This window comes from Gouania willdenowi, chromosome 16 (assembly GCF_900634775.1).
Source record: "Gouania willdenowi chromosome 16, fGouWil2.1, whole genome shotgun sequence".
NCBI lineage: Eukaryota > Metazoa > Chordata > Actinopteri > Blenniiformes > Gobiesocidae > Gouania > Gouania willdenowi.
The window spans coordinates 29,578,041-29,605,871 of NC_041059.1; the positions used below are offsets into that span (position 1 = coordinate 29,578,041).

The 27,831-nt window shown below is 38.3% G+C and overlaps 1 protein-coding gene and 1 long non-coding RNA gene across 3 annotated transcripts in view; one reads left to right on the forward strand and one right to left on the reverse strand.

Annotated features, from left to right (window-relative positions):
* Nucleotides 1-26,739, forward strand: part of dnah2 (dynein, axonemal, heavy chain 2) — a 63,821-nt gene extending 37,082 nt beyond the window's left edge. The window contains 36 exon segments of the mRNA XM_028470712.1: nt 78-208; nt 338-487; nt 1,507-1,575; nt 1,578-1,673; nt 1,757-1,917; nt 2,053-2,192; nt 4,428-4,560; nt 4,747-4,886; nt 5,055-5,265; nt 5,435-5,551; nt 5,673-5,814; nt 6,914-7,083; nt 7,699-7,815; nt 7,919-8,083; nt 8,282-8,404; nt 8,493-8,641; nt 10,699-10,765; nt 11,107-11,257; nt 12,652-12,800; nt 12,942-13,075; nt 14,075-14,219; nt 16,279-16,478; nt 16,711-16,837; nt 16,913-17,099; nt 17,249-17,397; nt 17,517-17,700; nt 17,844-18,034; nt 18,140-18,331; nt 18,584-18,768; nt 19,692-19,926; nt 22,165-22,316; nt 22,690-22,804; nt 23,869-24,045; nt 24,929-25,000; nt 26,066-26,216; nt 26,311-26,739. Coding sequence (XP_028326513.1) covers nt 78-208; nt 338-487; nt 1,507-1,575; nt 1,578-1,673; nt 1,757-1,917; nt 2,053-2,192; nt 4,428-4,560; nt 4,747-4,886; nt 5,055-5,265; nt 5,435-5,551; nt 5,673-5,814; nt 6,914-7,083; nt 7,699-7,815; nt 7,919-8,083; nt 8,282-8,404; nt 8,493-8,641; nt 10,699-10,765; nt 11,107-11,257; nt 12,652-12,800; nt 12,942-13,075; nt 14,075-14,219; nt 16,279-16,478; nt 16,711-16,837; nt 16,913-17,099; nt 17,249-17,397; nt 17,517-17,700; nt 17,844-18,034; nt 18,140-18,331; nt 18,584-18,768; nt 19,692-19,926; nt 22,165-22,316; nt 22,690-22,804; nt 23,869-24,045; nt 24,929-25,000; nt 26,066-26,216; nt 26,311-26,465 — 5,332 coding nt within the window. The 3' untranslated portion in view covers nt 26,466-26,739.
* On the reverse strand, nt 22,666-27,444 carry LOC114477973 (uncharacterized). Of its 2 annotated transcripts, none has more exons than XR_003675800.1 (3): nt 27,342-27,444; nt 27,150-27,257; nt 22,666-22,910 (listed from the first exon to the last, which is right to left on the reverse strand). It is a non-coding gene; the product is annotated as an uncharacterized LOC114477973 (long non-coding RNA). The 2 variants fall into 2 exon arrangements; XR_003675801.1 differs by lacking the exon at nt 22,666-22,910 and adding an exon at nt 27,016-27,054.
* Between the last annotated feature and the right edge of the window lie 387 nt (nt 27,445-27,831).

Below are 27,831 nucleotides of genomic sequence, written 5' to 3' on the forward strand. Positions count from 1 at the left end.
TTATCTCTCCCCTGTGGCTGACGAAAAGCAGATTTTGTAGTAGTTTTATGATGTACCTCTTTTATAATCAACTCCAGGGTTTTTGCTGATCGACTTGTCAGTCACAGAGACATGGATGTATTCAATACCATACTGGAGGAAAAACTCGGATCCCTTTTCGATGTGACTTTTCATGGCATCTGTCCAAATAAACAACCACCAATATTTGGTACTGCTCTACTGGGCAAAGATGTGCCCAATGTATCTACATGTGCCCACTATGTATATGAGGTAAGGGATTGTGTTATATCAGCTTAACGTCTTTCTTTGTGTTTGCTTTTGTTTGTGTGGAATTCAGGTGATTTCATGAGTGACTCGTCTGTCTATGAAGACCTTCTAGACATAAAGGGTCTGAAGAAGTTCATGGAAGTTCAACTGGAGGATTACAATCTGGCACCTGGTGTTGTACCCATGAACCTGGTGCTGTTTAGGGATGCCATTGAACACAGTATGTCTGAGCACAGGACATACAAATAAACATCGTATATATCATGCACTTTCCTCCTCAGTACACACTGATGCCAATGTGCTTGCAGTCTGTTAGCACTTAGCTCCAATGCATTCTGCCTTCTATATTGGAGGATGAATCAAAAGTCAACCTTTATTTAAAAAATGCTAAGAATGCTATGAAAAGATTTGTTGCTAAATGTATGCATAATTAGGGATGTAACGATTCTCTCAACTCCCGATACAATTCGATTCACGATACTGGGTTCACGATACGATTCACTCACGATTTATTTTACAAAATGGGACTGAAGAAAAATGATGACTGAAAAATATTCCTTTAATTTTGGGGGAAAAACTATAAAAAACTATACTGTTTTCCTTTTATTTTTTATTGTCAAAAGAATCCCTTGGTAAACTATTCAAAACAATGCAATTTAACTAAAAATAAATCTTGAATGAAATAAATAAAGGAAAAATACAAATGAGGAAGAAGCCTGTTAATTTAAATTATGGTTCTATAGCTAACAATGCAAAACTGCATAATAGTTCTTTTTCTTTTTAAAAGTGCAACTGAAAATGTATTTTGTGCCTTAACAATTGGACTATAAAAAACAGTCTGCACTGTATTTACATCAGATATTAGTTTGGACCAGCAGAGGGCGCTGGTAACCAGTGGTCGGTTGGCATGCAGATATCCTTGCAGTGAAGAAGAGATTTTATGCTAGCAGACAGAGCTAATGGAAAAACGTGACTTTTACAGATATTCACGTAATATTACAGATATTTTTGGTACTAAAGGGGTAAGGAATTCATTTATGAATATGTTTAAAGTAGAAGGCGGCCAGAAAGAAAATATTAGCAGATTCCGCCTGCCGCCAAACACTTCTGGATAAAAAAAGTACTGCAATTCAATTTTCACAGTATCGATGTGAATCGTGATACCTATGAATCGATTTTTAACTGCCTTACGATTAATCGTTACATCCCTAGTATGAATGAGTGTGTTTTCCTCCTCAGTTACCCGTGTTGTCCGGGTGATCAGTCAGCTCAGAGGAAACATGCTGCTGGTTGGCATTGGAGGCTCTGGAGACAGAGTTTGTCAAAGATAGCTGCTTTCATCTGTGAGTACCAGGTATTTCAAGTAGAAGTCACCAAACAGTACCGCAAACAGGAGTTTAGAGAAGGTGAGATCAAACACACAACCGCCATACATCAAATCCAGGAAATATCAGAATCATATCCATCATGTGCTTTTTCTTTTTGTTAGACATCAAGAAGTTGTACCGTTTGGCTGGAGTGGACAACAAGCCCACTGTTTTCCTTTTCAATGACATGCAGATTGTAGACAAGTCCTTCCTCGAGGACATTAATAACATCCTGAGCTCTGGAGAGGTTCCAAATCTTTACAAGCAGGAGGAGTTTGTCGAGGTTTGTAACTTAAAACTGTAAAACAAACTTTTGTTTCAGCAAAGGACTTTTACTGGTTGGCTCCGTCATTGAAAGAAAAAAAAATTATTAAAAAAATCTTTCTCACATTGAAATAAGTCACCGGTTTGCCTGCAGGTGTGTAACGCCCTTTCAGACTCTGCAAGGAAAGACAATGTCCTGGAGACTCCTGAGTCCTTGTTCCGCTACCTGATTGAGAGAGTCAGGAACAACCTTCACATTGTGCTGTGTATGAGCCCAGTGGGAGAAGGATTCAGGTGCGTATGCTCTGGTGCAAAATATCCAAGTTAACATCATCATCAGATTTTCATTTACACACAGGCACACATGCATCATTTTTGTAGGTTAAACTGTCACATGGTTACATATAATATGGTAACAACATCTTCAGAACAACAACCTGACTGACTCCTATCCATCTGGCTTCAGACGTGACCATTCCACGTAACTGCACTCCTGTCAGTCACAGAATCACTGCGACTGGCTAGAGCTGCTGTTCAGTCCCCTGTCCTACTGTTGCTGGACCTGTCTGCTGCCTTTGACACCGTGAACCATCAAATTCTCGTCTCCACACTTTCTGAATTTGGCATCTCAGGATCTGTCCTGTTGTGGTTCAAGTCCTACCTTCACAGTGTAATGACGTGGAGAAGTGTCTGGATCACATGGCTTATCGACAGGGGTACCTCAGGGGTCAGTGCTTAGTCCCCTATTCTTTGCATTATAGACCACCTCACTTGCTGCAGTTATCCGCTCCCATGGCTTCTTCTACCACTGCTATGGTGACGACAGTCAGACTGGCTGATATCTCCACATGGATGAAGGAACGCCACTTTCAACATTGTCTTCTCCGCTTGTCTCTTAGTTCAACCACAGATCAGTGCCCGGCTTGAATCCAATCTAATTGTGTCCACAAACGCTGCCAGTAATCTGGGTGTCAAATTTCTCAGTCTTGTCAATATGCCTTCTATAACATCAGGAGGATCAAACCCTACCTGACACAACAGGCCACACAGCTTCTGGTACAAGCCCTCTTGATTTCATGCATTCACTACTGCAACTCCCTTCTTGTAGGCCTCACTGCGTGCACATTTAAACCTCTGCAGATGATCCAGAATGCAGGAGCACGTCTGGTCTTTAGCCAACCCAAAACAGCACATCATCCCGCTGTTTAATTTTCTTCACTGGCTTTCAGTAGCAGCTCGAATCAAATTCAAAATTCTGCTTCTCGCTTACAAAACAGTGACAAGTGTGGCTCCTGCATGCATAGAATCTCTCATCCAGATCTGCACTCCCTCTCACCCGCTACGCACTGCCTTTGAAAGATTCCTGGTTTTCCCAGCCCAGCATGGCTCTAAACCTCTAGCTAGACTCTTCTCCTCTGTTGTTCCCAAATGTTCCCAAAATAAACAAAAAAATTAAAACACTTATTCTACTAGATGGCAGCACTTGCGGCCAAGCAAAATTTAATCACATTTTTACTCCAGTCTAAATTCTTGCTTGTGTTGTACATCACTTTGGAAAAAAGCATCTACTAAATGAAACTGTACAATAGTAGGATTGTAATTCAATTGACAAGAACTGTAAACTTGAATTTTCCCCACTGTTATATGTGTAATGGCAAGCCCAGGCAGGAAGTAAAGGTAGTCTGGCAAACTACACAGCATCCTCTGCTGAATTTTTGGCAATTCTCAACTGTATGTGGAGAAAAAAAAAGCACTTTGTATCTTTGATAAAAGCATTTTTGGTGTTTTCTGGTGCTGTTGCAGGCTGATATTAGGGCTGGGCGATATGGCCTTTTATAAATACCGCGATATTTTTAGGCCATGTCACGATACACGATATATATCTCGATATTTTGCATTACCCTTGAATTAACACTTTGATGCACAAAATCACACCAGTATGATGATTCTATATGTCTACATTAAAACATTCTTGATCATACTGCATTAATATATGCCAATTTTAAACTTTCATGCAAAAAAGGGGATATCACAACTAAGTCAAAGTTGACATAACTGTATTTATTAAACAGTGAGTGGCTCAAACATAAAATTGTCAACAGAAAGTGCACGTTCTGTGCAAAATTGTCACAGAGACATTTCAAAACAAGACATTAGTGCAGGATGCAACTCACATGGCATTTCAAAACACAAAATTAAAGTGCACTTTTTGTACATAATGCCACTACAATATTTTAAAAACAAATAGTGCCCTCTTGTGCATGATGTCATTAAGATGACATTTCAAAACAACACTAAATTTAAGTGCACCTTTTGTGCATAATGGCCACTAAGATATTTAAAAAAAAAAAAAAAAAAAAAAGTCCGCGAGTTTAACGGTATGGTCATTTTCAACACCGCACAGACTACAAGCTGCGATATATCGAGTATATTCGATATATCGCCCAGCCCTAGCTGATATCCTTCTTTGCAGACTGTGTTCCCCCTGAAAATCTGACTCAGTTTTGTAATGGATTGCTTGCATAATAGGAATCGCCTCCTCCAATACCCTGCACTGGTCAATTGCACCACTATCGACTGGTTCTGTGAATGGCCCAAAGATGCTCTCCTGGAAGTAGCTGAGAGGTACTTGGATGGGCTGGACTTGGGCCCAGTGGACGGGGTAAGGCATACACATACAGAGTGAAAAGAAGCGCAGAAGTGAAAAGATGAAGAGGATCTATAATATAAAAATAAAAGTCATTTTCAGCACTTTAAATAACATTTATATTCTTATGTGACACTACATGTTATTTTAACTTTTCTACAACAGTGCACTTTACATCAGCAAATATTTTCTCTTTGATAGATCCAAACAAAATTGGCCAGCATTTTTGTCAACACACACCAGTCTGTGACTCAGATCTCCGAGAGGATGAAGATAGAGCTGAGAAGACATAATTATGTCACACCCACCAACTACCTGGAGCTGGTGTCTGGATACAAAAAGTAAACTTTATTACTATTACTTTCTTGCACAGTTATTCTTGCTTGAACATAATTTTTTCCCTCATACACAGAGATGCATCAAAGGGTGTCTTACACATTGCTCTTCATTAATTTCAATTAGCATCTGTTACTGATTGTCTGTAATCTTAAAGTTTTGTTTGAATCCAGACTCTTGGCTGAGAAACGTATTGAGTTAGGGGAGCAAGTTAGCAAGCTGCGTAACGGACTTCTCAAAATCAATGACACCCGCGAGAAAGTGGAGGTCATGACTGTGGAGCTCGAGGAAGCCAAGAAGCAGGTGGTGGAGTTTCAGAAGGAGTGTAACAACTACTTATCCATCATTTTACAACAAAAGAAAGAGGCTGACACGCAGCAAATGGTAAGATTTTCAAAGTCAAATATGGACTTGATTCCAAAGAGAAAGAAATGTTTAATGCTAGATAATCAATAGATAAGACAGATATATTGATTATCGAAATATGAAAGGAGTCAGGAGTTACTAAATCAATAAGTTGTTCATCTATGTTAATTTGTCTGCTTCTGTTTAGATGGTTAGTGCTAATAGTGATAAGATTGCAGCCGAGGAGTTAGAGTGCAAAGCCTTGGCGGAGAATGCACAGAGAGATCTGGACGAGGCTCTTCCTGCATTAGAGGAGGCCATGAAGGTATGTCACCTCTCTATAATATGTGCTCATGTGCTCAACATCGAGTGGTGGCCAGCATTTTACATTATTTCCAACTTAGTGCCATCCTGACATACATCCTTGATGTTCTTTATCCACAAAGGCTCTGGAGTCTCTGAATAAGAGGGACATGACAGAGATCAAATCCTATGGACGACCTCCAGCACTGGTGGAGACTGTGATGCAGGCGGTTATGACCCTCCTGGGCAGGGAGCCTTCCTGGACAGAGGCCAAGAGGCAGCTTGGTAAGAAGTGGCAGCACTGAAAATACAATCAATGTTTGAAATTATGCAATATTTGAAAACAAGGTAGTAACTGTGGAGACTAAAGGCCACATTCACACTGCAGGTTTTGATGCTCATTTCGGATATTTTTGAAAAATTGGATTTTTTTGTGTGCTCGTTCATATTACACATGTAATGCATCTTCTATCAGTTTGGAATATGAACCAAATGCGACCTTGAAGCGACCAAGTTAAAAGTTTGGTGCATAGGTGGCTTTACCGGTGTCCGTGAGGAAGGGAGCGAACAAGAGTGTGTGTCCGGAGCAGGTCTAGCAAGAAACTGGACATGATAGTGTCAAATACTGTAAAAGCTACAGGTGTTTATCCCAGAAAAGGAGTCCCGCGTCCTGCTTTCCAACTGCTATGGCCCCGGAGCAGGAGTTTCAACTCTTCCTTAGAACAGGAAGGGTTAACAGTGCACATGCAGGAATACACTATGTTTATGGGAGTAAATACGGAGGCATCTCATCTTGGTTTGTGAGTGACACTGATAATATATAAAATATAATGAATGTTAATAATTTTAATAACTCACTCACCCTCCACTTTTACTTTGTTTCCCCCCTCCCCCATTGCTCTTTTTTGGATGCAGAATTATGACGTTGTTGCATTTTGATGATGCGACCTGGCCGTTCAGACAGCAGTCACATTGCAAAATATCGAAAACTAACCTGATTTACTGTATATCCAACTATGAAAATGGCTTGGGTTGGATTTGAAAATATCGGAAATGTACTGTTCACATTGACATGAAAAAGAAAAACAGATACATGTCACAGGCCTAGTGGTAGGGCAGTGATGGCCTAGTGGTTAACCCTAACTGCTCCCTGGGGGCGACACTTGTGGCTGCGCACTGCTCCTCATCAATGAGTGATGGGTCAAATGCAGAGACCAAATTTTTTTGTATGTACCTGTACAAATATGACAAAAGGGCTTCATTCATTAATTAATTAATGCGGGGGAAAACTCTGAATTGACCTGCAGTGTGAACATAGCCAAAGTGATCTCAAAATGTTCAATTCGTAGCACTGTCAAACTTTGTGTTGAAATATGTCTGCTAGGAGAGGCTAACTTTATCCAAAAGCTGGTGAATTTTGACAAGGACAACATATCAGACAATGTTTTGAGGAAAATGGGTCAGTACTGCAGGCAAGCCGACTTCCAGCCTGAGATCATTGGCAAAGTGTCACTAGCTGCCAAGTCCCTCTGCATGTGGGTCAGAGCCATGGAGGTGAGTGGATGTCTGTCTGCTCCCATCACACAAAACTTCATGTTGAATTCGTTATAGTAATGTTCATTAGAGTAGAATAAATACCAGTAATAAATAAAAAAGTTAAGACATGGTGGTACATTTGCTCAAGTGGTTTCATGAGCTTCAGGTGAGTTTCTGCTGATGTGGACATGTCCCAGCTCTTACAAATAGGGCTGGCCTATTGCACCCCCCAATTTTTTTTTAATCTTTTTTAAAATAATAATTTTAAAAGGTATGATAAACCCTTTACAATCACTGTACATGTTTTCTCCTAATTGAGCATAATATATACTATACCTGCTAATTGTCTGCCCATATTTATATTTATTTCATTGTGTTGATTGCACATTGTGTTCTTTGGTTAAGATTTGTGTTAATGACTAGTAAAACAAAACAGGAGTAGTAGAAATATTATATTATATTATATTATATTATATTATATTATATTATATTATATTATATTATATTATATTATATTATATTATAGTGTATTATTTGCCGAGGGCAACAAAAAGGCTAGGGCCAGCCCTGCTTACAATGCTAGAAAAACACAAAATCTCTAGATGTGTACTCAAGTGTTAAATCTTCCTCCAGTTATATGGACGTATCTTCAGAGTTGTAGAGCCAAAGCGAGCCCAGCTGAATGCAGCCATGACCCGGCTAAACGAGAAACAAGCAGCACAGGCTGAAGCCCAAAACAAACTTAAAGAGGTGCAAAACTCCACACATTTCCCTTCAAACCATTCAGAGTTGAGAATCATTTCCAGCTGTGTGTGCACTGCTGTGTTTTTATGTATGTGTGTAAATGGGACAGGTGGCAGAGAAGCTGGAAGAGCTGAAAAAGCAACACACAGAGAAGCTGCTCACGAAGGAGAGTTTAAAGAAGAAATCAGAAGAAATGGAGCTGAAGCTGGACCGGGCTGACAAACTGGTGTCGGGGCTTGCTGATGAGAGAGTCCGCTGGGAGGAAAGAGTAACTGTATGTCACACACACAAACACACACTAATTCATTGTTTTTATTAAAAAAACTAGCTTTCAGTAAATGTATACAACACTTTAGTTAGTTTAGTTTAGTAGTAATCAAAATAGTAATGGAAAGATACATTTTTTTTTCCAATTTTGATTCATCAAATCTAAATTCTCTTGAACAAAGTGACCCGTTCGTGTGTTCTTTAGGGTTTAGAGGAAAACATGGGCTACCTGGTAGGGGACTGTTTGCTCGCTGCATCCTTCCTGTCCTACATGGGACCCTTTCTCTCTAACTACAGAGAGCAGCTGCTTGCCATGTGGATGAAAGAGGTCAGTGATAAAACTCATGCTGTAGACAAGAAAAGTAATGTCTGCCAAGGTAACAGGTTTTTTTTTTTTTTTGCAATCTGCCCCGTAGGTGCAGGATTTAGAGATCGCCTGCACACCGGGTTTTAGTTTTGTAGTGTTTCTGTCTAAGCCCACCGCAGTGAGGGAGTGGAACATCCAGGGTCTACCCTCGGATGCTTTCTCCACTGAGAACGGAGTCATCGTCACCCGTGGAAACCGGTCTGCACATCTAACACACTTTAAATTAAAACATGGAATCCTATACTAGCTTTTTGGTTACAGTACTGAGTATTCTCAACTAATACTGGGACTTGGGTTTTGTTTTGCATCATGGGTTTTGGTTATTATATGTGCCATAAACACCTGGCGAGGGACTACCAAAAATTTGCCTTTTGGCTAATTTGGTTACATTTACCAGTGACCTGCCGTGACCACTAGGGTTGGGTAGGCACGTTACAAATCGAGACCACCAATGACAATTTAAAATGTTTCTGCTGGGAAGTGTTAATTCAATTCAAATCAGCTTTATTTGTATAAAGCAATTTACAACAAAGTCATCTCAATTCGCTTATCAAAATATAAAATTTATAATCAGAAAGAAAAACCCAACAAGATCCACATAAACAAGCATTTATCCATCTAACAAAATCAACATCGTAAAACACCATTAAAGAAACATAAACAATTAATTAATAAAGCCTCCATACTCTCCCAACAAGATATATCTCATGACATGGCAGCACATCCGTTGTTTGTGTTGGAAACACAAAAACACGGAGAAAATAACACCAACAACAACTCGGAACAGCCTCAGTGAGGAGCATCAACAAAGTCAATCCTTCCTTTTGTTCCATTCACTGTGAAAAGTATGAAATATTTTCTGACCTTACCTTTGCTGAAGCTCTGGTAACTCAGGTGTTGGTCTCCCATCTTTTAAAAGCTGTCGTTTTTCCTCAAAAAAAAGTTTCTCTATTGTCTTTAGCGCTGTCATGCTGCCTGTAGTGTTATCCCGCCCACAAGCTAGAGAACGTTGCAGCAGTGGTCACGTGATATCAAATCACTAATGCACTGTAAACTTACGTATAGCATTTAGCATAGCACAGTTATGTCCAAAAGCAGCTCTCTACGCTGCCATTGGACGTAAATGGTTGTCATCTTGGGGACCTGACTGCGCATGTGCAAACACATAAAAACACACTATGGGAACAGAGGCAGAGCAGCAAGAGGGGGCGTGGCCTCCTCCTGCCTTACAGCGGAGTAAGACGGTAGCCATTCCAAGAAATAGCGCTGTTTAGTAATTTGGGCTATGAAACGCACAAAATGCGGACACTTTCAAACTTATAGGTACTGTAGACAATTGGAAATGGAAAAATAAATCATTTATAATTATATTATAATTTAAAAAAATTATCAAAATATCAGTTCAACCTTGGTTAGGCACTGCCTACCTTGCCTACCCTGACGGCACGTCACTGACATTTACATTTGTAAAATGTTGATCAGAGTTGGGTTCAATTACATTTTTCAATTACAATTATGTCTTCAATTATCTATTTTTCAATTACAACTCAAGTTTGAGCACGGTGACTGAGATTTTTTCCAATCAAAATTACAAATATTTTCCTCCTAAATGTCAAATACAATTACATTCTCCATTACAATTAATCACAATTACTGAGTCTGAAATAATGGGTCAGTTTTGACCCATGTATTAAATCAGTTGTAAAATACACAAAAAAATTATTATCCATCATCCAATTTGTTTTTATTCTCTTGGCTACCTTCTTAGGCTTCCTAATGAATGAAAATATTGGTCTTGATATATTTGGTGTGGGCTTCTGTCAGTATACCACTGGATTTCAAATTTTTTTAAATGATGAAATGATCCTCAAGAACTGACAGGTAGTGGGAAAACCTGATCTGAAACATATTTTAATAATTATGTATGTGTAAGCTATAGAACTGCAACATGGTTGCACAGGTTTACGTCTAATACAATTGTAATTGACAGCCTTTATATAATTTCCATGTCAATTACAATTACAAAGTCAATTATCTGAACTCAATTACAATTCAATTACTATCACAACAGCAACAGATTTTTTCAACTACACGATTACAATTATAATTGACCCCAACCCTGATGTTGATTAATGTGCATTGTCCCACAAAATTAAGAATTGAAAGATAATTTAAATACATAAAATCTTATATATTATTTAAATTATATCTTATTGTTGTTTATTTTTTTTCCTTCTTTTTCTTGTCATATCAAGTTGGCCACTGATCGTAGACCCTCAAGGTCAAGCCCTGAAATGGATTCAGAATATGGAAATGAACAAAGTAAGGGAACTGCATTCTTTGCTATGCCCAATTTCTTTTCACACCCTGACAATGTCAATGAAGATTGTTTTGCTTTTTCAAAGACAGTTTATCTTTAAAGTTTACAAATAGTTTGTATATATGGCCCACTTTCCTTTTTCATAATTTTGTATTATTCTATTATAAGTATTTCTACAATGATTGCTCTTAGTTGTATCCAGAGCACATCAATATCATGTGCACTCACAAGTAATACCTTAACTAAGTATATTTAAGCTGACGCATTTGATGTTTCTAGACGTGTGTTTTTTTCTTTGGTTGTGTGGAAGCAGCTGATGTGTAGCTTCTCTCATTGTGTGCAGGGATTGAAAGTAATTGATCTCCAGATGCCCGACTATCTGCGGGTGTTGGAAAGTGCCATCCAGTTTGGGAATCCTGTGTTGTTGCAGAACATTCAGGAGGATTTGGACCCCACTCTCAACCCAGTTCTCAACAAGTCTCTTACACGCATTGGTCAGACCCACTAAAAAAACACACACACACACACACACACACACACACACACACACACACACGCGCACACACACACACACACACACACACACTCGCTCTCTCTCATACATGAATTAATGCAGTAATACATTCACAGCGGTGAAACAAGACTTTTATACAATTTTCAATTAACAATATTTTTGCAAATCGCCGTGATAAAATAAAAATCTAATTATTATCTCTAATCAGGTTTTCCTATAATATTGTAATTATACGGTACAATGTGACTTAAGTCAGTGTCACATTTTGGCTTATATTAGAATATTGTAGAGTTAATCCAGTGGTGGAAAACATTTATTCTACCTTGCAACATTTTTTGTTATAGACATTAAGAATCAACTTCAGAATTGTAGAATAAAAGCCTATATTCAAGCCACTTACTGTGTATCCTTTATTCCAGTGGTTCCCAAACTTTCCACAGTCTCGTACCCATTCAGACTTTTAAGCGGAAGCCCTGTACCTCCTACTCCTGCACACTTAAAAAACATAATAATGTAATGTCATATACAATTTAGCCCTATAAGGAAAACTGTCTCTGAATTTTATCTATCCTGCTGAGGAATAATATATACTGTAAATTCATATTTGAATTTCCTGAAGAAAATGCAAGTGAGGATACAGGTGCTGGCCTGCATCATTGAACACTGCATTAGCATTAGCCTAGTGTTAGCATTAGCTTAAAATTAGAAGATCATTAGCATTAGCATTCACCTAGCATTAGCATTAACATAACATTAGCATTACCTTAATATTAGCATTAGATAGCATTAGCTAAACATTAACATTAGTCGAGCATTAACATTAACATTAACCTAGCATTATCATTAACACAGCATTAGCATTAATCTAATGTTAGCATTAGCTAGCATTAACTAGCATAGTTAGCATTAGCATAGCATTAACCTTAATCTAGCATTAGCATTAATGTAACATTACCCTAATATTAGCATTAACTAGCAGTAACTTAACATTAATATTAGCAGAGCATTAACATTGGCATTAACCTAGCATTAGCATTAAGATAGTATTAGCATTAATCTAATGTTAGCATTAGCTAGCATTAACAAACATTAGTTTAGCATTAGCCTAGCATTAGTACTAGTACCCCCTATGACAATTTGCATACCCCTGGGGGTACCTGTACCCCACTTTGGGAACCTAGGCTTCACTCTAATGATGTATCTTTTACTGTGACACACAGTAACCTGTCATTTAACTGCAGTAGCACCTTAGGCGACCAGTCATGTTCCAGAGGTGCCATGCAGGGCTACTCAAGCCAGACTTCTAGCTCTCAAAGTTCAAATCTTCTCCTGATCATCAGTTTTTAGCTTTATTTTTCATGTGTTTGTGTCCAGGCAGCAAACTACTGATGAAGCTGGGTGATAGAGAAGTGGAGTACAATCCTGAGTTTCGATTCTACATCACCAGCAAATTGTCAAACCCCCACTACACACCTGAGATCTCCTCCAAAACCACCATAGTCAACTTTGCTGTGAAGGAACAGGTGGGTCAGTGACTTGCCTTTTTAGTATGTTAAAAACAAGGCATAGTAGCTGTGTGTGTGTGTGTGTGTGTGTGTGTGTGTGTGCGTGTGTGTGTGTGTGTGTGTGTGTGTGTGTGTGTGTGTGTGCGCGTGTGCGTGCAGGGTCTGGAGGCTCAGCTGCTGGGAACTGTTGTGCGTAAGGAACGTTCAGAGCTGGAAGAACAGAAAGACTCGCTTGTGATCAGCATTGCCTCCGGCAAGAAAAGCCTGCAGGACCTGGAGGATGAAATCCTCAGGTAATCTTGCTGACACAATGTTAATGTTTTCACTTTAAACAAATATACTTATTCATGATTAATGATTTAGTAAGAGTACAGACAAGATTTGTCTCCAATAATCAGTGACTGCATGTTTAAAAATATGCTCTTCAAAATTATAACTTCTAATGCGTTGTCTCCTTTGTGTTTTAATCATTACGATGTTTCTGAATTTATGTTATGCTTATTCAGGCATCATAGGTACGGTAAGTGCCAGGGTTGAGGTCAATTATATTTGCGTAATTGATAATTAATTACAATTATAATTTAAACAATCTGTTTCTTTAGTAAAATGACTTTGTAATTGTAATTGCCATGAAAATTCAATGAAAATGGTCAATTCTAATTTAACTTTCAACTGGGGAACCATGTTACAGTCCTACAGTATGTACAGTTCTACACATATGTAGTTAACAATTATTAAAATATGTTTCATATTAAGCTTTCCCACATAATACCATTTAAAAATATATATAAATTGAGGGGTATAGAGACATAAAAAAACGATCAGATGCCCACGTCAAAAATATTAATACCTATATTTTCATTTATTAGGAAGCCTAACAAAGTAACCAATAGATATGGAAGAAATTAGATGATAGATATTTGTTTATAGCGTATTTTACAGCTGATTTAGGACCCATTACCATAAGAGATGCTAACACAAGAGAAAGGTTAACTTTTACTAGGTCATTTTTTGCAGGTTCAGTAATTGTGATTAATTGTAATTTAACTTTAGTAACTGAGAACATAATTGTAATTGACTTTCTGAGGATACAAAATAATTGTAATTTAATTGTAATTGGGGAAAAATGCTGGTCACTGTAATCGTAATTGAACTGTAATTGAGCATGGCAAGTGAAAACGAAATTGTAACAGAAAAATGTCATTGACCCCAACCCTGGTGTGTGCTTGGAAGTTTGTTTTTATCTCTGTCATCTGTATAACTCTGTGTTGCTGTCTTGTGTTTTATACCAGACTGCTAAATGAGGCGACCGGCTCACTGCTGGATGATGCTCAGCTGGTCAATACCCTGCAAGCATCCAAGGCAACTGCATCTGAAGTTACAGAGCAACTGGAGAGCAGCGAGCAAACTGAACTGGAGATTGACTCAGCAAGAGAGGTCTGTTATGAGGAGGCTGACTTTTATGATCAATTAAATCCATACAATTAGCATCCATGGCAATCTAAACTGGATACACCAAAGCTAATATTTATATTGACTGCTCAGAGTTGGAGAATTCCGTTTAATATAGATTAATAAATCCGATTTGATTGGTTTTATGTCTTTAGTAGGGAAGTAACAATATCTAAATCTCACAGTTCGTATAATCTCGGTACTTACCTCATGGCACAATAACTATTGCAATATTGTGGGAAAGCTACCGGTTTTACAGGCAGGCACACAGTTTGGAGCAATGCTAACAATAACAAGAATATTTTGACCTTATTTATTGTCATATTTTTAGATTTATGACATTATGAACTGAATACTGCCTACTAACAGGTACCGATTCTAAAGGCAACACAGGAATAGAAACAGCCTATGTAACAATAAATTCAATAATAATAATTTACAAAAAAACAGCCAATGAAATCTAAGTATTGCAAACTGCCTTATTCTGTGTTTAGGTAAAACCCTAAATTGCTCCCAGTGGTTACCCAGCAGTGTTGGGAACATTACCGTATTTTTCGGACTATAAGTTGCACTTAAAATCCTTTAATTTTCTCAAAAATCTACAGTGCGCCTTATGTATGAAATTATTATGTCAAAATGTTTTAGTACAACTTTGGTAAACTATGAAGCTGCACCACTTAATGAATTTTTGGCGCTTCAGGGCTACCGTAGTCAGACGCCTGGTGGAGTGATATGTACCTGTACTGTGCTTCAACATACAGAACTGAAAAAGTGAGTGTAATGTTCTATATTTTATGTGTTAAACCTGAACAATGTTGAGAATTATTGTTAATGAGTTGAATGAAGTTTGAGTTATCTGACTATTTTGTTTCGCTTAATGAGCTAAACAATAATAATAATAGTATTATTAATAATAATAATAATAATAATAATAATAATAATAATAATAATAATAATAATAATAATAATAATAACAACAAACTGGTGCGCCTTATAGTCCGGTGCGCCTTATGTATGAAAATAGACCCAGTCAGACCCATTCATTGATGGTGCACCTTATAATCCGAAAAATATGGTACTTTAAAAAAGTAATTAGTTATAGTTACTCACTACTTGTTCCAAAAAGTAACTGAGTTAGTAACTCAATTACTCTATAATAAAAGTAACTCATTACCAAGAAAAGTAACTATTTGCATTATTGTTAAAAAAAAAAGAAAAAAATTGCAGATTTTTTAGATGCGCGTGTCGTTGTGAGGTGCTTCATTAAATTAGAGTTGCTTACAATGGATGTTTACAAAGTCTTCACCCCTGGATATAATGAACACTTCACATGCACGTTCTTGCCTTTGACCGCAATTAATTTAAAGTAGCATTTGTATCGCCACCTTAAAAATGCCAACGTTTCATAGGACTGCTCCACGCTCACCATCTCTGCTGCTTCATCAAATCTGTAGTGTGTGTGTGTGGCGCAGGTGTCAATAACAAAAAACAGCCGTAACTGCGCGACGTCTCTTATTTCTTAATGTTATCAGGGAGCTTGGTTGTAAATGCTTCCTTCATAGGGTTGTTTGTTTGACACAATCCTTGTGAAGTAGCTTCTCATGTTGCTTGTATTTCCAGTACACTTGCAGTGTTTACATGTTGTCCACCTACTGTATTCTCGTTTATGGTTTCTTAATGTGGTGAAACCAAAATGTTTCCACACCTCTGACTTGTAGACGCTATACCATGCACAAATTCTACAAACTCCTCCGTTTCTATCTGGCTCTGCAGGCTGCCACCATCCGCCATGTTTCCTTTCCCCTCTAAGCTTGCACTGTCACACGCCATTGGCTCAATTTGTAAAGTAATATGGTACTTGTAGTTTACTCTGAACGGTCCGCTACAGCCAACCCAAAAACTTATTTCATACCGTAACATGACCATGGCGATAACGAGGCATTTGTTTGAGGCACATCGCGGTATGGTGATATCGTCACTACTGTGACATTCCTCGTCTTTAGTGGAAAAGTCCTAAGTTGATTTGTATGTTCTCCTTTCACAGGCCTACCGCCCTTGTGCCAAACGAGCCTCTATTCTCTTCTTCATTCTTAACGACATGAGTCGCATTGATCCCATGTACCAGTTTTCTCTGGACGCTTACATCAACCTGTTCATCCTCAGCATTGAGACCAGCAAGCGTAGCCACAAGCTGGAGGAACGAATCACTAACCTCAATGACTACCACACGTATGCGGTCTACAGGTGAAACAAAGTCTTTTTAGAAATTGTGTCTTTGGTTTCTCTAACCATATAGGGTTTTTTTTTACCAAAGCAAAGAAAAGTCATAATAGACTCAGTGCACATATTAAAACTACCTTTTAGTATAATATTTTATTGTTTTTTTTGTGTGGCGTTTCACTTTTTGAGTAAATTCTTTACAAACTTACTTTTGCTTATCTGTTCTGCTGTCAAACCTTTGTGATTTTTCCTGCAGGTACACATGCCGTGGTCTGTTTGAGGTTCACAAGCTGCTCTTTAGCTTCCAGATGTGCACCAAAATCCTTGAGGTGGCCGGCAACCTCAACCTCAACGAATACAACTTCTTCATTCGGGGAGGAGTTGTAAGGAACACCAACATCACTCAGACTCAAACTCTTTTTTATTTTATACCAATATATTCATTCTAATGTTTCTAGGTGCTTGATAGGGAAGATCAGATGGATAACCCTTGCTCTAGTTGGTTGGCGGATTCCAGTTGGGACAATATCACTGAACTCGACAAGCTGTCCAACTTCAATGGCATCATGAAGTCTTTCGAGCTGCATCCACGTGACTGGAAAAATTGGTTCACCAGCTCTGAGCCAGAGAACGTCCCAATACCAGGTCTGGATGTGTGCTTGGTTGTGTTCCACTGTCTAACACTTCATAATAGTTCTAAAAAAAAACAACACAAGATACATTTTGCTTAGAGGGTAAGTAGCCATGTAAATTCTTTTGACAGTAGCTGCTTCAATGCATCCTTTACTTTCCAGATGGTTGGGAGAGTAACTGTAATGAGCTGCAGAAGATGCTTATTGTGCGCTGTCTGCGTCAGGACCGTGTCTCTTCCTGCGTTACTTCATTTATTGTTAAAAATCTTGGCCCAGGCTTTGTGGAACCACCTGTTCTGGACATGAAGAAGGTAAATGTCCATGTTGTCCTTTTTCAATGAAAGTAAGGTTGTCCAATCTTGGACCTGGAGGACAACAATATTATGTTATTCCTAGTTTGCTGACTTACTTCCTAATGTCTTCTCTTCAGGTTGTGGAGGAATCCACGACCTGTACTCCTCTGATCTTTGTTCTGTCTCCTGGGGTTGACCCTACGGGAGCTCTGCTGCAGCTTGCTGAAGCCTCTGGCATGAACAAACACTTCCATGCACTCTCACTAGGTCAGGGACAGACCCCATTTGCCAAAACCATGATAGAGGAAGGCGTCAAGAACGGTAGGAGATAAAACCCTCAACTTTCTTTTAAGGTTTAGGGTTTTCGTCATTTTCTTAAAGTCATAGTAGCTTTGAAAAGTTTGTTGCTAAATGTGTCTTTCAAGGAGTTGCACAGTTTCACCCTGCATTCTTTCTGTCCTCAGGTGATTGGGTGTTTCTTGCCAACTGCCACCTTTCTCTTTCATGGATGCCGGAGCTTGATAAGCTGATTAAGCAGCTACAGGTTCAGAGTTGTCACCCTAATTTCAGACTTTGGCTCAGCTCCTCACCACACCCAGAATTTCCCATCACAATTCTGCAGGCTGGTATCAAGATGACCACTGAGCCTCCAAAGGTGCATAAATATACGTATATGAATAATTTTAATGACACAGATTGTATTTTTGTGTTTTGTATTTTGGACTACCTTTGATAACACTCTCCATCCTTCCGTCCTCAGGGTGTGAAGGCCAACATGAAACGTCTGTACCAGTTGGTGCCGGAGGCTCAATTCAACCGAAGCTCTAAACCTCACATCTACAAGAAGCTCCTGTTCTCCTTGTGCTTTTTTCACAGCATCCTCCTGGAAAGGAAGAAATTCCTGCAGTTGGGTTGGAACATTGTTTATTGGTTTAACGATTCAGATTTTGAGGTAAGAGCCTCATTTTTGAAAGAACAACATTTGAAAGAATAAAGGGAAATAGTAAAATACTTTTTTCTTGATAACATAACCATCAATATATTGCTATTTTTTGTAGTATGTATGACTAAAATAAGTGATCAATAGGATTTCTTGTGTACCTGATAATTTATCTGCCAGTATTATGGTCTAATTGGTAAATATATATTGACAGATTCATTTGAGTATTACAATTTAATTTTACATTTTACATTTTTTTCTCAGGTAAGCGAGAGTCTGCTGAGTCTGTACCTGGATGAGTATGAGACGATTCCCTGGGATGCACTGAAGTACCTCATTGCTGGAGTTAACTATGGAGGGCATGTCACTGATGAGTGGGACAGACGACTACTGACCACTTACATCAACGACTACTTCTGTGATGCTGCCATTAACCAGCCTTTTTTTCGGTGAGACTTTGGTGTGCTTTTTGCCAAATGTTGGCATTTTAGGTGTTTTGTATAAAGGCATTTTCTTTTAAAAAAACAAAATCAAACAAACAAAACAAAATAAAAACAGACATGCATTAGAATATGCTTCTGTTTTTATAAACACTCTGAAGTTGTGAAATCACATGTGGCTTTCTGGCATGTGCTCCCCGTCACAGTGTAGCATCTTCATCAAGAAGACGGTTCAGTACCTGTAGAGAAACCTCATCTTTTTTCTTTAGTTTGACTAATCATCAATAAAATAACAATAGGTAATGATTGAAATCTATATAATAAGTTTGCAACCGCTCACTACATTATCATTCAATCTGAAAAACAGATTCATTAAGGATTTTAGTTCAAAAGAAACCAAGATCTTAAAAAAGGGATTTAGGATTAAACTGAAATAGCATTGTCTTCCTGTTACAGAAATCTGTTACATGTTGTACATGTATTCATTACAATTCAATTCACTTTATTTGTTTTTCAAGAGGCAATTTAAAACGTAGTAATCGATCTGTCTTTCTTGTTAGAAATGTAAGATAATATCATCTGATGACTATTCTATATATATGTTTGTTAATCAAATTTCTGTAAAAATAAAGAAGCAAGTCTATATAGAATTGATCTTTTTCTGTTTCTTCCCTTACATTTCTTTATAGCGTTTGTATTTTGAATTATAATTTAACTTTTTTGTTTTGTTTTTATTTTATCAATAAACAAAAATTAACTAAGTTGCATTAAATGCATCATGCTTAAAATATTCTCATTTACTTGGAACTGATTACATTCAGTAATCATATTCACAAAGGTAAATAATTAAATACCCATATAGTCATTTCATCTTTTCATCTGAGTAATAAGCATTACATTTTATTAAATGGGCTTTTGTTTTTATTCCTCAGGTTATCGAGTTTGTCAACCTATTACATCCCTTCTGATGGTCCACAGTCTACCTACAAAGAGTTTATCAACATGATGCCTCCTGCAGAGCACCCCGAGGTGTTTGGACAACATGCTAATGCCGATATTGCGAGACACATATCTGAAACCAGAATGCTTTTTGACGTCCTACTTTCCCTGAGGCCTCAAGAGACCAACAGCACCAGCACTGGGGCCCAACTGAGCAGAGAAGATAAAGTAAAGCCAATACGTATTTAACAACTTTCTCTTTTAGCAGGAAGTTTTCCCACACTTACAAAAACTGATAGAATCTTGTCAATGTTTACCAGTATTAGGTTTGATTTGAGTGAATACATGGCAATGCATGCCGTAAACCAATCAGAAACCCAGCACTAGTGTTTAATCTGACTGCAGCTGGTTCTAACATTTGTGTTGCATGAGTAGGGACGAGGCAGCTCGGTAGTGCAGTGGTTTATACTCCTCACTCACAATAAGAATGTGTTACTCTGACTGAGATTGCCTGTAGGAGTCAATGAGTGTGGGAATGGTTTTACCAGCCATACCGGTACACCCAATGTGAGCTGAGGATAGGCACCAGCAGACCCCCCACGAACCTAAATGCAGGATTAAGCGGGTGTAGAAAATGATTGGATGGATTAGCTTGGACGACGTGAAACCCTACAGACACATGAAGCAAAACAAACTCTAAAAGTCCTCTTTTCAATCTGCCATTTAAAGCCAATTGACAAAATACTAGAGCTGATTAGCTGCAATCTGTAAGAGGTGAACCAACATCAGTGACGTGCCGTGACCACTAGGGTTGGGTAGGCACGTTGCAAATCAAGACCGCTAATGACAATTTCATATGTTTCTGCTGGAAAGTGTTAATTCAATTCAAAGCAATTTTAGTTGTATAAAGCAATTTCCAACAAAGTCATCTCAATGCGCTTATCAAAATATAGAATTCATAATAAGAAAAAAAAACCCAACATGATCCACATGAACAAGCATTTAGCCATCTAACAAAATCATCATCATAAACACCATTAAAGAAACATAAACAGTTAATTAATAAAGCCTCCATACTCTCCCAACAAGATATATCTCATGACATGGCAGCGCATCCATTGTTTTTGTTGGAAACAGAAACACGGAGAAAAATACAACAACAAAAACTCGGAACAGCCTCAGTGAGGAGCATCCACAAAGTCAATCCTTCCTTTTTTTCCATTCACTGTGAAAAGTATGAAACATTTTCTGACCTTATCTTTGCTGAAGCTCTGGTAGCTCAGGTGTTGGTCTCCCATCTTTTAAAAGCTGTCGTTTTTCCTCAAAAAAAGTTTCTCTATCATCTCTGGCGCTGTCATCCTGTCTGTAGTGTTATCCCGCCCACTCGCTAGAGAACATAGCAGCAGCGGTCACATGGCATCGATTCACTAATGTACTGGGATCTTACGTATAGCATTTAGCATATTGCGGTTACGTCCAAAAGCAGCTCTCTACGCTGCCTTTGGACGTAAATGGTTGTCATCTTGGGGACCTGACTGCTCATGCGCAAACACGTAAAAACACGCAATGGGAACAGAGGCAGAGGAGCAACATGCCTTTGGCAGGGGGCGTGGCCTCCCTCTGCCTTACAATGGAGTGAGACTGTGCAGCTGCTCAAGGAAATAGCGCTGTTTAGTAATTTGGGCTATGAAACGCACAAAATGCAGACACTTTCAAACTTATAGGTACTGTAGGCAATTGGAAATGGAAAAATAAATAATTTCTAATTATATTGTAATTAAAACAAATAATCAAAATATCAATTCACCCTTGGGTAGGCACTGCCTACCTTGCCTACCCTGACGGCACGTCACTGACCAACATATGGATTGTTTTAATATTTAAATTGAAATTATGTCTTTATTTGTGACCCTTGAGGCTAGTAGTAAGTATAGCTTTGTTATTGTATAGTTTTTGATTATTTTGCTTTTTACCTTTCAACTCCTTTTTTGAAATTTCAAGCACTTTTTTGCTCTTAGAGCTGATATGAAGCTAGTGCTGAAAGAAACATGACTGACCACTACCATCAATGTAAATTTCTCTGAAAATCGACCTCTGTGGATGCGACCTCCGTGATACAGTCTATTAATGAAATAATAGACATTTCCATATTTACATGGTCATACCATTTATTTAGCTTTATTGGAGGAAGTCCTGCCAATAGCTGTTTTAATTTGAGCTTTTTTTGCAAACCAGAACAAATGTTGAAATGCTGTTCATTGTGTCATTAGATATAACCTTTAAACATTGATAACTGAATGAACCAGGCCTATAAAGTATGTAAAGGAGAAAGATGAGTGTCCTAAACTAGAGACTCAAACTGTTTTAGTTGTAAACTAAGAAATAATATTAGCTTTTATCACTGTCATGGGGGTGTAACAGTGCACACATGAATGTTTGTATGTGATTAATTGAATGTGTTGTTAGGTATTAGAGCTGTTGGCAGATATCCGTGGAAAGATCCCAGCACTCATTGATTACGAGGCCACACAGTCCCAGCTCCAGGACGACACGTCACCTCTTAATGTGGTTTTACTGCAAGAGATCCAAAGATATGACTCACTGCTGGACACCATCGTGTATGAACTCTTTATTTGTTTTGATTTGGGAATCAGAATCTGCTCGTCTGGGGTGATACACTGCTTTATTAAACTGTTCAGGTTTTAATCTGGACAACTGTAAAAAAAAAACACAAATACAAATAAAAATGCAAATAGTTTTTGTTAAATGGATGTTACTATTGTACAAAAAAGTTGCTTTTGTTTTGTATTGGATTATTTTTTGTAAAGGAATTTAAATTCAATGTGTTAAAGATTACATTATTTTGTTTTCAAATTGAAAACAAAGTTTTAACTTCTTTAAGATACAGCATACTGAGCTGTACATGTGATGTAATTAATCTACTGTATGTTTAAACTGTGTGTGTGTGCGTGTGCGTGCGTGTGCATGTAGATCATCACTGGTGGAGCTGGAGAAGGGGATCAAAGGCTTTGTGGTGATGTCATCCAGCATGGCGGAAACATTTAACTGCATCTATGACGCGCGGGTACCGAAGCTGTGGGAAAAGGTGCCGACACTCGTTTCCAGGTTTTAAAAATGAACAGATGTTTGTTAATACACTTAACACTGGATGCTTTTCTTCAGCTGCTTCAGGCGTAATCCTCATATTTGCACTGAAATAGAAATACACACGCATACTTGATAAAAACTTACTTCTATTCACACTTCTTTTTCACACCAAATAGTCCTTACCTCAAATTTCAATTGATTGGATGAAATGAGTTCCGATTGGATTCAGTTTTTAAACCAGAGGTATCAAACTCATTTTTAGTTCAGTTTAGTTTAGTGAAGGCCTAGTTCAGTCCCAAGTGGTCCTAACCAGAAAAATACTGTATTATTGTATGATATTGTTGATATGTAAACATATCTATATACATTTCTTAATGTGTAATGCATGCATTTATAGATATTAGGACCTGAGCTATTTGTTAATTTACCAAATAACTAATGCACGTGTCAAAATTAAGGCTTGCACTTCTTTTTCCACCCATCATTGCATCTAAATTTAATAATTTAAAAGTTAAAGATCAAAAAGCTGTTGATTTATGTCATCGTAGCCACAATTAACCATGTTTTTTTTTTTCAGCAAAGTTGCGGGCTTTTTAAAAAATTGCATTGCCGTACTGGTTTAGCGGAGTTTGCTTGATTTTGCGTTAATAGTTGCGATCGCAACATCGCAAAATCCTGGAGGGACTGAAATAAGATTTACCTTTTTGTAAAAATGGGTGTGCCTATCATTTTCGACCCCGTGTAGCGTTATTAATGGGTGGAAATGTCTTCCAAGCTTTTAAAGTGTGAATGATCATGGTACCATGGTCAGAAATTGGAATCCCTGATCCAGATAACTACCAATATCAGGCAAAGAGAATATTTAGCATTTGGCAAAAGTTTGCACTTTCTGCTCTTGGTATTCCTGCATTTTCTGCAGGCAGCCTGCCTCATGTGCATCACACAGCACTGAACTTGTGTCATAATGTGAACCTGCCAAAAAAAGCACAAATAACTGTAGATGTCTCCCTCTCTCTCACCCCCCCACCTCTCTCTCTCTCTGTGTGTGTGTATCTCACTCAGGCGTACCCCTCACTAAAGCCCCTGGCATCCTGGACCAGGGATCTGTGCCTGAGGGTGGATCAGTTTGCGCGCTGGGCAGCTACAGCCCAGCCCCCCACCCTCTTCTGGCTTTCAGGCTTCACCTTCCCCAACTGCTTCCTCACTGCTGTGCTGCAGTCGTCTGCCCGACTAAACAATGTGAGAATCCCAAAACAGACGCTGCACTATTTTCACTGTCATCAGAAATATTACCAATGTGACTTCAGCACAGAGGTGGACTGGGACAAAAATGTAGTCCTGGCATTTTCTGTCCAGACTAGCCCACTACATTGTCAGAGTCAGTAATGCTCAATATGTGGCTCTTTATGTCTCAATTTTAATTAACATTTCCCCAGAAAACCTTAAAAGGGCCAAACCTTTTAAGCCCTTTTTACCGATTTACATTTTGCAACTTCCTCTGTCCCATGTTTGCCCTTTTTCAAAAAGTTCTGACACTTTTTTCAGACTTTAGCTACCCTTTGCCAATAAATATCCCTTTTTTCCTATTATTTGTCGAATTTTTACACTTTGTCCTTTCTTAAAGATTTTGTTCACTTTTAATTCAAATGAACCAACTTTTGCCCAATAAATACGACTTATTTCATTTTTTTTACCTATGTTTTGCCTTTTTTTGTTCCACATTTTTGACCTTTTTCACTAATGTTTGCCACATTCTGCAGTTTTAAGCTACCCTTTGTCATTCCATACCAACTGGTTCCTCTTTTTTGCCCATGTTTTGGCCACTCTTGAATATTTTTGGCCCATTTTAATCACTGTACACTCTTTTCTTGCCACATTTTTGCCACTTTTAGATCATTTTTGGCCACCTGTCTACCTCCAATAGCTCGTAAAAAAAAAACAAAACGTAGCAGACCGGCCCACAGGGTTGAATCCCGGTATGCCAAATGGCCAGTCCACTTTTGCCTCTGACACAGTTTGTCATTTTAACTGGATTGAATGTTGCTGTTAGCTTTAACTCCATCAGCATTAACTTACCAGTGTCCATAAAGGCAGAGTGTAACCCTAGTGTGTGTTCCTGCAGGTATCCATACATAAGCTGTCCTGGGAGTTCATTGTGTCCACTGTAGATGACAACCTCCTCATCCCACCTCAGGTGACCCCTCTTTACACTACATCAGCAGCCATTACAGAACTCTCTCTGAGGCAACAGTGTCATTACTTTTCATTTTTAATCAAATATGAAGCATTTCTGCCTCAAGAGGCTGAATGTCAGGGTTGGATTCAATTATAATTGTAATGGCGTAATTAAAAAATTTGTTGCTGTTATAATCATAATTTAACTATAATTGAGTTCAGATAATTGACTTTGTAATTGCAATTGGCATGTAAATTGTATAAAAACTTTTTAAATTTAAAATTAATTAAATGTAAACCTGTGGAACAATTTTACAATTCCTTGGCTTACACATACGTAGTTAAGAAATATTAGAATATGTTTCATATCAAGTTTTCCCACTACCTGTCAGTGAATAATCAAGAATTTAATAAAAAAAATGAAAAAAAATATTGAAATCAGTGGATATGCTGACAGAAAAATGGCTCAAACGCCCACAGCCAAAAATATTAAAACCAATATTTTCATTGAGTAGGAAGCCTAACAAGGTAACCAAGAGATGAAAAACAAATTGGATGATGATATTATTTTTCAATTTAATTTAAGACATGGGTCAAACTGACCCGTTATCATAAGAAATTAGCTTACAGAAAGCTAACACAAGACAAAGGTCACGTTTTTTCAAGGGGGAAATAATGATTGTAATTGTAATTGGAAAAATATCACCATAATTGTAATTGAGTTGTAATTGCTGCTGCATGTGCATTCAAAGCACTCTTCATCACACTAAATTTGACTGAGCAGTGAGTCTTTTACTTATTTTGTTTTTGTATCGCCTCAATTCTTATTTTTCTTCTTTTTATTTTCTGAGACGTTTCCAAGACTAACACAAACTGTTTTCTTTCCATTGCTATTCTGATCCCTCCTTCCTGTCTTTTTTTTTTTTTGCTTTTGCTTTTTCCCCTAAAAATAATTGTTCCTCCTCTTTTCGGTGTTTATTCTCTGTATTGGTACAAAGATACTGTAAATGTTTCAATATCAGCCTTAAGGAAGTTTTGTATGTCAGACTTGTAACCTTTCTTCTTTGTGTGGCACATGCTGAAGAATGGGGTGTTTGTCAGAGGTTTGTACCTGGAAGGGGCCGCTTGGGACAAGAGGAACTCCTGCTTGGTGGAAGCTGAGCCCATGCACATGGTCTGTCCCATTCCCACCATCCACTTCAAACCAGTTGCAAAATGCAAAAAGGTGTCCAAGAGTGAGTCGGCCTACCATCAAACAACTTTTTCTGTCTCCCTCGTCCTTCCACCTTTACTTCCTCAGCTGACCGTGGTTGGTTTGTGTGCTTTCAGGTATGTACCTGTGCCCATGTTACTACTTCCCAGTGCGAGCGGGTGGAGCAGACCGAGCTTCTTTCGTGGTCGGTGTTGAGCTAAACTCTGGCGCTGTGAGCCCAGATCACTGGATCAAAAGAGGAACGGCTCTTCTGCTGAGCCTGGATAACTAGAAAGGCATTAACAGCCACACGTACTGTGTTTAAGATGTAATCTAAATGTAATTCTCCACAGCTGTATCTGTTTTATTTTCAATGTTTTCAGATCTTACAACCAAAAGTGGAAAAAACTCACTGTTTTGTGTTTTCTCCTTTTTTCTCGGCTATTACATGATCTTACATTCCTCTGTGTCAGAGCTGCTTCAGTTTTTCTACGCTGACCCCGGACAGACACAGATACTTAGCATCCATTCCTTAATCTCACACAAGAAACTGTCCCTTCCAGTGATTGTTGACGTATTATTTGCTTAAAATACTTAACTTCAAAAAGGGTAATTAAACATGTGTATAAACAGGTGGTGTGTGTGTGTGTGTGTGTGTGTGTGAGTTCACGTTTGTATTTTTAAATAAAAAGCCTAAATATTTTATTTACAAAACGTGTGATTTAGAATAGAAGTCCAGGTTAGTGCTGTTGGTGCTGCTGATGATAATTAATGTATGGTTGTTGAGTGGTAACCACGTTTCCTGATTCCTGTTCGATGGATGCTGGGGTGGTTTTTTTTTTTTTTCTCAGAACAAACAACTTTGATCTGACTTTGTTTCGCTAAAATCAAACACATGGAACTTTTAGTCAGCTGATTAAACATTCACCGTCACCTTTAAGGTTGCTGTGTCAACATGTCTGCAGAGGAGACTTACATAGTTGTTTGAGTTACTCCATTCAGGGTTCGCAATGAAGTGGAGGATAGCATCCAGATTGGCCTTACCAACATATGGTTCTTTGTCCTCTGGTGACAATGATTTCCACTGTAGAAAAGCATCAGTCACACACACACACAAAACCAGAGTTTAAAGATCACAGATGATTCCTGGAGGAACAAACTAACTTACCCGTTCAGCGAGGTGTTTGTTCACCACAGCGCTTGTCCTCACGCCCAGCTCCGCCTCCGCAGACTTCCTGTTCTGTTTCAGGAAGTGCATGAAAGCATTGAGGGGCTTTTTAATGTGTGGCTCCTCTGTCACCTTCTTCTCCTTTCTGAAGGAACAAATCACAAATACACACTGTAAGAGCACGGTCAAGAGTCAGTCACAAGGAATACATGGAGGATTAAAACAACTCACTGTGAGACTGGGGCCTTCACTGGGAACTCTGCACTGGGGGCACTGGTTGAACCATCAAACCAAAGTCATTCCCATTCCTACAAAGTTAAACATAAACTGAATCAGAAATCACGTCTGTGTTTAATCTCATCTGTTTGTTAGTTTACTTACTGTCCTCCAAAAGTGGGAGTTGTATTTTTCCTTGGATTGTACATTGGAATTCCGTAAACCTGGAGACATAAAAACACATGCATGTTAGACACCCCGTCATGGTTTCAAT